This window comes from Cyprinus carpio, chromosome B15 (assembly GCF_018340385.1).
Source record: "Cyprinus carpio isolate SPL01 chromosome B15, ASM1834038v1, whole genome shotgun sequence".
Classification (NCBI taxonomy): Eukaryota; Metazoa; Chordata; class Actinopteri; order Cypriniformes; family Cyprinidae; genus Cyprinus; species Cyprinus carpio.
In genome coordinates, this window is record NC_056611.1 from 15,314,524 (window position 1) to 15,327,160 (window position 12,637).

The 12,637-nt window shown below is 34.2% G+C and overlaps 2 protein-coding genes across 3 annotated transcripts in view; one reads left to right on the forward strand and one right to left on the reverse strand.

The window, feature by feature from the left end:
- sgsm2 (small G protein signaling modulator 2) overlaps positions 1–6,450 on the forward strand; it is a 124,243-nt gene extending 117,793 nt beyond the window's left edge. The window contains exons 16-23 of the mRNA XM_042739414.1: positions 69–251; positions 1,738–2,103; positions 3,024–3,147; positions 3,329–3,412; positions 4,039–4,148; positions 4,253–4,349; positions 4,460–4,627; positions 5,936–6,450. Of these exons, the coding sequence (XP_042595348.1) occupies positions 69–251; positions 1,738–2,103; positions 3,024–3,147; positions 3,329–3,412; positions 4,039–4,148; positions 4,253–4,349; positions 4,460–4,627; positions 5,936–6,024 (1,221 nt within the window). The 3' untranslated portion in view covers positions 6,025–6,450. The remainder of the gene's footprint in view (positions 1–68; positions 252–1,737; positions 2,104–3,023; positions 3,148–3,328; positions 3,413–4,038; positions 4,149–4,252; positions 4,350–4,459; positions 4,628–5,935) is intronic.
- A 4,126-nt stretch (positions 6,451–10,576) lies between these two features.
- Positions 10,577–12,637, reverse strand: part of tpst1 (tyrosylprotein sulfotransferase 1) — a 30,160-nt gene continuing 28,099 nt past the window's right edge. For both annotated transcript variants that reach the window (XM_042739417.1, XM_042739416.1), the window contains 2 exons: positions 11,658–11,723; positions 10,577–10,793 (listed from right to left, as the gene is read on the reverse strand). In XM_042739417.1, coding sequence (XP_042595351.1) covers positions 11,688–11,723 — 36 coding nt within the window. In that variant the 3' untranslated portion in view covers positions 10,577–10,793; positions 11,658–11,687. The remainder of the gene's footprint in view (positions 10,794–11,657; positions 11,724–12,637) is intronic.

Here is a 12,637-nt window from a genome sequence, read left to right on the forward strand (position 1 = left end):
TGTCACAATATTTTGTTCTGGTGTGATGTACATTCTGATTGTCTGATGTGCCCTGGTGTGTTTCATAGATTGACGAGAAGATCACAGCAAGGTATCAGCAGGTGATGCGGGAGTGGAAGGCATGTGAGGTCATTGTGAAGCAGCGGGAGAAAGAGATGCAGTCGGCCATCTTTGCCAAGTTGTCATCAGGGAGCAGTATAGACAGCCACGTCCTCAGACTCATCCACAGGGACTCCACTATTAGCAACGAGGTCAGTCGCAAGCTCTGTTTAAGTAAGTATAGGTTATTTACTTACAAATCTAGCAAGCTGCCCTGCATCCTAACACTCACAGAATCTCTTAAGTGAATGCTTTGGGATTCTCTTATAAAGCAGAACCTCGATATGGCACAAAAGAGTCCCTTTCTTACTTGCAGTTAATTTCAATATAGTTTATAATTAGCATGTTGCTATGCTGACTGGTCAATACTTTGATAATGGGTAACATAATAATGCCTGACACATCCAATGTTTTTTTTTTTTTTTAACACTATTCAACACCACTCAGAACTTAAGTATAGATAAACATACATGCCACATATAGATATTGGGTAAAACAGTTAATTTTTGATTTCACATTTCAATACTTTTGAGTATTGAATGAAATGTATGTTATTTATCATGTCAGCATGTTGCTAAGCTAACTGTTCAATACTTTAATACGCATACAGAAATTTTGAGTAATATTTAATAATAGTTTGTTTTTGATTACATACCAATACTTTTAAGTATTAAATGTTTATTAATAATGTGGTGTTGGTGTAAGCTAACTGTTCAGTACTTTAATAAACATAACCATACATGTCACACAAAAATGTGAGGTGAAATAGTTTTTTTTTTTTTTTTGATTAGGCCTACATAATTTTGAGTACCTAATGAAATGTATGTTTATTTACTATTTGGTTTTAGCATGTTGCTAAGCTAACTGCTCAATTCTTTAAAGGGGTCATCAGATGCAAAATTCACTTTACATGTTGTTTGAACATAAATGTGTGTTGGAAGTGTGCACACATCTACCCTATAATAATAAAAATCCATCCAGTGTTTTTCTTTTAAATCCCTATTTAAAAATCCTCTTTCTCAGATCAGGCTGTAATGAGATTCCTGGCAGAATGATGTAGTTCTGCACAGGCCCCTCCCACGATTGACAAGGCCGTCTTACCTAAGACCCACCCTGAGTGGGCTGTGAGCTGTCCGCCATTGTGTCGACTCCAGTGCAGGGGAAGACAAGAATGTCTCCAATTAAGCGATTGAGGTGTTCTGTTGTTGGATGTAATAATGAACATAGCAGTCGTCATTTACTCCCGACATCTGAGCCACTGAAGATGCAGATGATTAACATTACTTTCGTTTTTTGAAGGGAATGCGCCCTCTGATCTGCCTAAATGTGTTTATGTTCGCACAAATCATTTATGATCCATTATAAGGGTTTTTTATGAATCTTTGCAAATCGCCTTTCCTAATAAATGCTAGATAGGAAGTTTTGTCGCGGAAGTTTACAGTCTGCTTATCACCCCATGGAAGAGAGGGGCGGAGTCAGCAGAGCTCATTAGCATTTAAAGCAACATCGACTAATACAGCTTGCTGAAAACAAGAGCTGATTTTGACAGGGTAAAAAGGGTGTTTTTACACTACCATTGAGAAATTTCATTTCTCAAGTCATCATATCCCATCCATCCCATTTCTTTTCTGTCTTTAGGTATTCATGTCTGTGGATGAGCCTGACGCGGGTGGTCATGACACCTCGTGTGAGGGAGGAAGTACTCCCACCTTAACCACTGTGGTTACCCCGGCCATGTTAGCCCCAGACGAGAGGCCGCTGGTGGAGTTTGACTCTCCAGATTCAGGCCTGCCCTCCTCCAGGAACTACTCCGTAGCGTCTGGACATTCCCAAATCATGTCCAGCATCGATGATGGACAGAGCATGGAGGAGGACACTACACCCACTGGGGTAATGGAGGAGCAGGGTGGACGGGACTCTCTTATTGAGGACAAACTCTGCAGTCAGCTGGACAAACTCACAACCACCACTGAGGGCACTGCACCATCCTTCTCCTCTTATACGGTAAATGAATGCACTGTTTAAAGTGTTAGGTTACTCAGAAATTAATTCTGTCATTAATTACTCACCCTCATGTTGTTCCAAACCCGCAAAACCTTCGTTCATCTTCGAAACACAAATTAAAATATTTTTGATGAAATCCAAAAGCTTTCTGACCCTGCATAGACAGCAAGGGTACCACCACGATCAAGGCACAGAAACGTAGTAAGGACATCGTTAAAATGGTCCATGTGACATCAGTGGTTCAACTGTAATTTTACGAAGTTACAAGAAATCTTTTTGTGCACAAATAAAACTAAAATAGCAACTTATCCATTTTGGATAGTAACGTTGTTTACGTTCACATCAAACCAAGCACATGCGTCGTGATTCTCTCCAAAATGGCGCTACAGGGTGACACGGAGGAGAAGAATTGTTGAATTAAGTTATTTTTGTTTTCTTTCCGCACAAAAAGTATTCTCGTAGCTTCGTAAAATTATGCTATTCTCTCCAAAATGGCGCTACAGGGTGACACGGAGGAGAAGAATTGTTGAATTAAGTTATTTTTGTTTTCTTTGCGCACAAAAAGTATTCTCGTAGCTTCGTAAAATTATGCTTGAACCACTGATGTCACATGGACTATTTTAATGATGTCCTTACTACGTTTCTGTGCCTTGATCGTGGTAGTACCCTTGCTGTCTATGCAGGGTCAGAAAGCTCTCGGTTTTCATCAAAAATATTTTAATTTGTGTTCAGAAGATGAAAGAAGGTCTTATGGGTTTGAAATGACATAAGGGTAAGTAATTAATGACTGAATTTTCATTTTTGGGTGAACTATCCATTTAAGCTGATACACCATTACAGATCTACATTTATCACAGTCAAAATTGTAAAGGTCAATAATTTATTCTGGTCAGTTGTTTTGTCAATGTGCTTGTGAGCAGATTGAGCTGTTGGACACAGTGGCTCTGAACTTGCACAGAATAGACAAAGACGTCCAGCGCTGTGATCGTAATTACTATTTCTTCACTACCAGCAACCTGGAAAAACTGCGAAACATCATGTGCAGGTCAGTAGAGGACCGTGTTGATCTCTGTGATCTGTTTGTGTTCTCACTCTCAGAATAGCAGCTCATTGAATTTCTAATCAGTCAGTCTGTTAGATTAATTGAAACATAAATCATAAATATGGTGGGTTGTTGATTTTTATATCTGTGTGTTTGTTGTATTTGTTGATGTATTATTATCAGGTTGTGTGTGGTTTCATCTGGAGATTGGCTATGTGCAAGGCATGTGTGACCTTCTAGCCCCACTGATGGTCATTCTGGATGACGGTAAGACAGACACAGGCATGTCTTAATGTTTTACATCCTTGACTTGTATATTTATTATATATATAAAAAAAATGATAAGATCTACATGAACTTCTGAGACCATCACAACTTTCAAGAAGCAGCTGAAGACACACCTCTTCTGCAAGCACTTAATCACTTCACAAATATAAACCAAAGTACTTACACACACACAAAACCAATCCTGATTTTCTTCTCTCATGCAAGCATTTCTTTTTTGTTTAGTTTATTCAAAGGTTTAGTTTAGCCAAAATTGTTAATTATCCAAGTTTTTTTAGGTTTATGTGATTTTATTTTTGTATTAATTTCTTCTTGTGATCTTTCAAGCTGTCTCATGGCACTCAGTGGGTGTTGCAGTGCTTCAGTCCAAAAGAAGTGAAATAAAAAGCGCCCATCCATAAAAAAAATGTCTCACATGGCTTCAGGGGGTGAACAAAGTCCTCCTGTAGCAAATCTATGCATTTTTGTAATAAAAATAACTATATTTAAAATGTAATAATCAATTTAATCTAGCTTGCGCTCACTGTTGTAAACGGAAGCAGTTCCGGGGGAATGACGTATGAGGTCAGCGCCATAATTATATTATCTTCTTTTTAACCCCCTTAAAGAGTGCTTGGCCTACAGCTGTTTCACTCAGCTAATGAAAAGGATGAGTCAGAATTTCCCTACCGGAGGAGCCATGGACACTCATTTCGCCAATATGAGGTCACTAATACAGGTAACATGACACATGACTCTTCTCCCTCTTCCTGCCTGAGTCAGCGCTGTGATTGGTCTGTTCTTCTGATGCCATCTGTGACATCATGCGTTCTCTCCCCTTAGATCCTTGACTCAGAGTTGTTTGAGCTCATGCATCAGAATGGAGATTACACCCATTTCTACTTCTGTTACCGCTGGTTCCTCCTGGACTTCAAAAGAGGTAACAGCACTGAAACAGAGCCTGTACGTTTTAAAACACAGCGAAGATACAGTATCTCAGATTGTACCTTCATTGCTTAACTTATTGTGTATAATGTGTGTCTGTGTCAGAGCTACTCTACGAGGATGTGTTTGCAGTATGGGAGGTCATCTGGGTCGCCCCTCGCATCTCCTCCAAGCACTTTGTCCTGTTCATTGCACTGGCCTTGGTGGAGGTGTACAGGGACATTATCCTGGACAACAACATGGACTTCACTGACATCATCAAGTTCTTTAATGGTGAGTGAACTGAACAGAGCTGAAGCGAGTCAGATGTCTGACTGTTTTCAAACAGATTTTCCATTTCCACTTTCATTGATTAACCACAACAAATAGCCCCCCAAACTCACGCCATTGCTTGAGCCAACTTTCTCCATTGGCCGCTGTTCAATGTTAGTAATGTGTTATAACAAAATATTTTTTTGAAAGCAACAAAACTAAAAACAAAAATACAGTAATAACAGGAATATTGTGAAATGTTATGACAATTTAAACGTTTTCTGTTTTAATCTATTTTAAAATGTAATTCATTCCTGTGATGACAAAGCTGAATTTTTAACAGCCATTACTCCAGTCTTCAATGTCACACAATCCTTCAGAAATCATTCTGATATGGCTGCTTATTATTTTTGTGGAAACTGTGATTTTGTTTAGTTTTTTTCTTTTAGGATTATTTAATGAATTTATTACTGATTATTCACACTTATCATTTTGCAACTCTGATCATGTCCTAAATCATGAAAAAGAACTACTTGAATCTGATTATTTAATGAAAGGGAAGTTCAAAAGAGCAGTATTTAAGAGAGTATTTATTGCAAGTATATTTATATGCAAAAATAATATAAAGTTTGATACTATAATTGTTGTTTCCTAAATTCAATAATTGGCTTTTATTTTGTCATTATCAAGATAATAGAAGAAAATACTTTCAATTATACAAAAATGCAAATTTTCATAGCACTTCTCAATAAATGACTTCCAACTTTAGTCCTTAGAAAGCAGAATGAAACAGTAATATTTTCAAAAACTGTGAATGTGTTAAAAATGCATTAAAATATATACTTTTAAAATGAATACCTTATGTTAATACGCTAGCTTTAATATTCCTGTTAAAAAAAAAATCGTGATTTTTGCTGATCCCTGAACCCTTGATTATGGACCGTTTCTAATAGATGTTTTACCATTATATAAAGAAAATATTACAAAAAAACAAGACAAACTTCAGCTTTAAAATATCACAGCACAACAGTTTTGAGTTTTAAACTTTTAGAATTTGGCCATTTGGAAGTGTGGGATTAGGTATGATTTATGCTTTATTGTCCCTGAGGGAAATTTGTCTTAGGCTCAAAAATACAACCACCACATCATGTAAAACATATAACAGTAAAAAATGAAAAAAATCCATAAATACATAACCTCACATAATGTTATTTAATAGCGTAATTGCAGAAGGAATAAACGAGTTCTTGAACCGATTTAATCTCCATCTTGGAATTCTTAAGCATCAGTCTATTGAGTAATTGTATTCTTTGTGTTCCTCTCTAACAGAGATGGCCGAGCGCCACGACATGCAGCACATCCTCCAAATAGCGCGGGAGCTGGTTCACAAGGTGCAGACCCTTATCGAGAACAAGTGAGAATACGAGTAGGCTCCCGCCCACCGAGTCCTGCCTGGCCCAGTCTCCTTCTCTCGTTCCCAACAGCCCAAGGCTTGAGACTGCCCGGGATCTGCCTCGACGTCTTGACTCTTAATATCGTTTGCCTGCCACAGAATGCCGTTGTGTCAGACCCTGGCGTTGTCTGCATGCTCGTGGTGTTTGAGCACACTGTGACTGAGGTTTTTTCCTTTCTTGCTGTACACGCCTCCAGCACACACCGCACCCGATCAGGTCCTTTTAGATCTGCTTTTATAAGAAATGAGAAGCCTCGTACAGGGGGCACAACCGTTTCCTTTCCCTAATGGCCACCAAATGTACAGTAAGTATTCCACCATGAATAAAAACCGGCGTCGAGCACAGTTTTGAATCCTCAAACTAGGATGCATTAGGTCAGCTCAGTTAAATTAAATAATATGTAAGGAAGGAGTAATTCGTACAATGTGTGTGTGAAAGGAATGTCTGTGCCAATAACCTTGTACTAGTATTTATATTGTTTTTTTTTTTAGTGTGTCTACAGCCCCTTTCTTGTTTATGTTGTTTGTTTTTGTTGGTGGTGATGACGATGTTATAATAATAGTAGTTGTTGTTGTTTTTTTTGTAACACGTTTCACGACTTGTGTCCATACGTTTGCACTTTGAATCTGTCGCTCCATGTCCCCCGTGATGCTCCTCACTGACAGGTGTTATCAGGGGTCACTGGAAAGGGTCCAGGCTCTTCCACGGGTCAGAAAACTGCTTCCACGTGATGTGACGAGACTAATAAGTCTTTGGTGTGTCACCACCGTCAGGCTTTGTTTACACTGCATATACTGTACACTACTGTTCAAAAGTTTGGGGTCAGTAAGATTTTTGATCATTTTATTCTGCAAGGATGCATTAATTAATCAAAAGTGACAGTAAATACATTTATAATGTTACAAAAGATTTCTGTTTCAAATAAAAGCTTTCTCTTTTTCAAAGAGTCCTGACAATGTATGTATGGTTTCCACAAAAATATTAAGCAGCAAAACTCTTTTCAACTTTAATAATAAAATATATTTTGAAGTTTTGAAAGATTATGTGTGACACTGAAGACTTGAGTAATGGCTGCTGGAAATTCAGCTTTGCATCACAGGACTAAACTACATTTTAAAATATATTCAAATAAAAACCAATCATTTTAAATGATAATAGTATTTCACAATATTACTATTTTTAATCAAACACATGCAGCATTGGTAAGCATAAATAATTTTTTTTAATATATATATATATATATAGTAAAACAAATCTTACTGACCACAATCTTTTAAATAGTAGTATACATAAATCGTGTCATATTTCCATATCCAATCTTTATTACTGATTATTCTCATTTATCATTTTGCAACTCTGATCATGTCCCAAATCATGATAAAGAACTACTTGAATCTGATCTGACTGTTCAAAAATTTGATTTTAAATGGGAAATGTCACTAAATTTGACCTGCTTTTAGCACGTTATGGTTATTTATCATCAAACGTGTCTTGATAAAGAAACATTGCATAATAGTTGCACATTTTAAGAGTAATTCACTTCCATACAGTCTTCCAAGTAATTAATATCTAAGGCTGTTTGGAATCGAACACGAGCTAACTGAATACTTCACATAGTACTGCAAATGATATTTTCTTGAATAGTATGTGAAATAAATGCAGTATGCAGTGTTGCATTGAATAGTAATTTGGATATAGTGATTATTTTTGGTTTAGTTTTTTATTTTTGAAATTTTATTTTTTTGAATTTATTTTATATTGTTAGTTGTTTTTTTTGGAAATAGACTTTGCATTGTGGGATGTTATATTCCATGCAGTGTGCTGATATATGCTACACATTTGGTCATCAGGGTATTTTAAGGATTATTGAGGAGTAGTGTTGTTGTGCGGGTGTGTTTTTTTTATAACAGCCTAAATCCCCCCAAACAAAAAGCAACTGTACTTTTCTAACAGCTGACAGAGATTATGGGAGAAGTGGTCTTATGATGTGACTATCGGTCACTGCCTCAAATCTTGCCAAATCCTTTTGTCAAATGCGTGCGAGTGCGGAGGATGTTTTAGCCCTTCCGACAGGAACTCATGTACCAAAGCCTCTAAAACATCTTCATCCTTGTCATACTCGTTCAATGTTAAACCATATCTCCAAGACTGTTGATTAGGTGTATAAAAGCCAAATCATTTATTTCCATTTCTACTGTGAGACATTTATTATCCTCCTTTCCATTGCTTTGTAATTGAAGTGTAAATAAATGGATTTGTACTGGGTTTCTACTGTGAGATTTATTTCAGATTTTATTATTTTTACTTTGGTTTTAGAGACTGTGCTTACCTGGAGAGCTGTACAATCTGAATGTGGGAAACCTTTGTTACTTGTTGACTGTTATGTCCTTTATCAACGTTGTGCACTGGTTTCTAATCGTTTCAAATATATATGTACAGTTTTGTTTGGACGCTAACATCAGAATGAAGTATGTATTGTAACGGATGTATCATTTACCTTGAATGTACATGTATTATGGTTGTTCCTAACGATTAAAACATTTTCATATGCAGAAAAACTGATGGTGTACATTTTTGAATCTCTTATTTATATATATATATATATATATATATATATATATATATATATCTACAGTACAGGTCAAAAAGTTTGGAAACATTACTATTTTTAATGTTTTTTGAAAGAAGTTTCTTCTGCTCATCAAGCCTGCATCTATTTGATCAAAAATACAGAAAAAAAAAATTTATATTGTGATATATTATTACAATTTAAAATAATTTTTAAAGTTATTATACTTTAAATTGTCATTTATTTCTGTGATGCAGCTGAATTTTTAGGATCATTATCACATGATCCTTTAGAAATCATTCTAATATGATTATTCATTATCAAAGTTGGAAACAGTTCTGCTGCTTAATATTTTTTCAGAACATGTGATACTTTTTTAGGATACTTTGATGAATAAAAAGTAAAAAAATAAATAAAAAAAAAATAAGAAGAAGCTATGTTTTTAAAATATAAATATTTTGGAATAACAATATACACTACTGGTCAGTAATTTGGGGTCAGTAATTTTTTTTTCTTTTTTTTTTTAAAAATAAAATCAATACTTTTATTCAGCAAGGATGTGTTAAATTGATAAAATGTGATAGTAAAGAAAATTTATATTATTAGAAAGTATTTTTTTTTATTTTGAATAAATGCAGTTCTTTTTAACCTTTTATTCATCAAATATATTAGACAGCAGAACTGTTTCCAACACTCAAAATAAATCAGAATATTAGAATGATTTCTAAATGATCATGTGATAGACTGGATGTTACATGTGACACTGAAGGCTGGAGTAATGATGCTGAAAATTCAGCTTTGCATCACAGGAATAATTTTTTTTTAAAGTAAATTCAAATAGAAAACTATTATTTTAAGTTGTAATAATATTTCACAATATTACTGTTTTTTTCTGTTTTTTGATCAAATAAATGCAGGCTTGATGAGCAGAAGAGACTTTTTTCAAAAACATTAAAAATAGTAATGTTTCCAAACTTTTGACCTCTACTGTATATATGTATATATACATATATAGCAAATCAATTTATGCATTACATTAACAGAAGGTAACAGTAAAGACATTTCTAATGTTGCAAAATATTTCTATTTCAAATAAATGCTGTTCTTTGCACATCCTATTCTTCAAATAACCCTGAAAAAACAGATTGCACAAACATAAGCTGCACAAGTGTTTCTGAGCACCAAATCAGTATATTATGATTTCTGAAGGATCATGTGACACTGAAGACTGGGGTGGTGATGATCATTCAGCTCATACATTTTCAAACAGAAAACAGTTTAAATCAACATTTTAAATCAGAATAATGTTTCACAATATTACAGTTTTACTGTGTTTTTGATCAAATCACTGCACTCTTGGTGAGTAAAAGACATTTTAAACAGTATAAAATATAAAAGAATGGAACTAACACATAAAATGTGCAGCGTATCAATGTAACTACTAAAGAATGTGACTAATATCAGCACATTGGCTGCCAACAGCGCTCGGGGTTTATTTCATTGAAAGAAATAAAAGAGTACATAATTATGATTTACACAAGTACAAAAATAACAATCGTAAAAACAACAAAAATCATAATGTTGTGATGTTTTCTGATGGTGGAGAATGTGTGTGTGAGTCTTTTGTTTTAAACTGTGGGATCTTTTTTTTTAGCTCTCAATGTACATAAGGTCACTCCATTGTGAATGCAGAGACGAAAATGCATGTCTATCTCTACACAAGATTGAAGTCTTGCACATCATTCAGTACCCAAGGAATTGCACGTTACGAAGGCATGAAAATAAAATAAAAAAATGACTTTAAAATAGTGTTTTCTAAAGCTAACGCTCCTCCATAAATATTTCCTTGCTGCTAATTAAATCCACTGTATTTTCTTATAACAGAATCACAGGTTTGTGGAGCCAGGAAAATTCATGAAACTTAGAGTACAGTGTGGAAAAAAGTAAAAAAAAAAAAAAAATTAAGCAATGACATTCTTAGGCCACAATTGTTACAGTACAACATCAAAGGCCAAAACTGTCCTCCAAAGAGTGGTCCGGGTCCAGAGGCCTGTGTGTGTGTGTGTGTGTGTGTTTGTGTAAGTGTTTCCATGCATGGAGGTCCCAGCATAGCGGGGGTGATGCAAGTCCATCATGGTCCCATGACATCTGCTTCTACTCAGCCCTGAAACACAGCAAGAGCACAGCAGCTACGTCACCTTACCTCTACTGACGTGACAATATTATCATGCTTTTACAAAACATACTACTGTACATACTAATCATTCTCAGGAAGAAGACGTCTGATTGCTAAATGTGTCTTCATGACTTTACATTCACAGAATACTCTCACATTCTTTGACAGATCTGACTACATATAAAATGCAAAAGTATTATTAAACTACAAAAATATTTGTATTTTTTTTATTTCCATTAATATGTTTCCAGAATATTTTTCCCCCATTCATCAACATAATACATTATGTTATATAGGAAGTTGGAATTAAAATGCAGGTAACAAAATATATAATTATTTTTATTATCATTATTATTATTACTACCACTACTGTTGTTGTTGTTGTTATTATTATTATTAATAATAATAATAATAATAATAATAATAATAATACACTGATAAATTATAAAAAATATAATATTTAATTATTATTAAAATTACTACAATTACTACTAATAATAATAATAATAATATTAATAATGAATGATATTAAAAGTTAAATAATTTATCAAAGAATGTGTCAATATTAGGTCTTAAGTACATTAAGACTTAACACAAGCCTATTTCTGGAATAATACTTTAAATATGAACCCATAAATATCAAATAATGTCACAATATAATGATGATGAATTTTTTTTTGTAATTTTCAGGAAACCACAGATGTTTTGGTTTAATAATAAAAATATTTTTCTAGCACAACTGGAACCATTCCCTTAAAATGACTCTTGTACTGTAAATCATGTAAATGATTCAAAACACTATTTGATCCAAAGAGGGAGCAAAGTTTGCCAGTAAAGATGATAATAACTCACTTCTATTGATAAAGCTCTGGTCTTCTCCTTCTAACTTGGGTTTGGCTTTTCTGGGGACTTCTGAAGCTGTGATAAGAGAAACATCTGTTACACATGTGTGGACACAGTTCAGTACAGCCTACAGCAAAGCATGAATCAACAGTTTTCACTGTATTTGTATTGTTATGATGTTAGCTTTTATTTCTTCTTGTGATCTCTGATGAGAGTGCATGTGAGTTGTTCATGTTCATATGTATTTAGGGATACATTAGTCATAGATTTTTAATCACAGCAACTCCAACCCTCTTAAACTTCTCAACACCCTATGAACTAGTGGTTTTCAATTTTTTGGAAAACAAATATGATGATATTGCAAGGCTCACCTTTATTAAATGATTAAGGCAGTTTCATTTTTTAATACATACCGTATGAGGAATTGATATGTGACCCTGGAGCACAAAACCAGTCTTAAGTCGCTGGGGTATATTTGTAGCAATAGCCAAAAATACATAGTATGGGTCAGAATTATTGATTTTTCTTTTATGCAAAAAATCATTAGGATATCAAGTAAAGATCATGTTCCATGAAGATATTTTGTAAATTCCCTACTTTAAATATACCAAAACTAAATTTCTGATTAGTAATATGCATTGCTAAGAACTTAATTTGGACAACTTTAAAGGCCATTTTCTCAGTATTTTGATTTTTTTTTTTTTTTTTTTTTGCACCTTCAGATTTCAGAATTTCAAATAGTTGTATCTCGGCAAAATATTGTCCAATCCTAACATCAATGGAAAGCATATTTAATCAGCTTTAATTCAGATTATGCATAAATCTCAATTTCGAAAAATGGACCCTTATGACTGGTTTTGTGGTGCATGGTCACAGATATGATATAATAAGTTATTTAAATTGTTGGAATGTTTTTTTTTTTTTTTTTTTTTTTTTTTGCTATTTATTTGTCATTTTCACCATAGCTTACTAAAAACATAATTAAAATA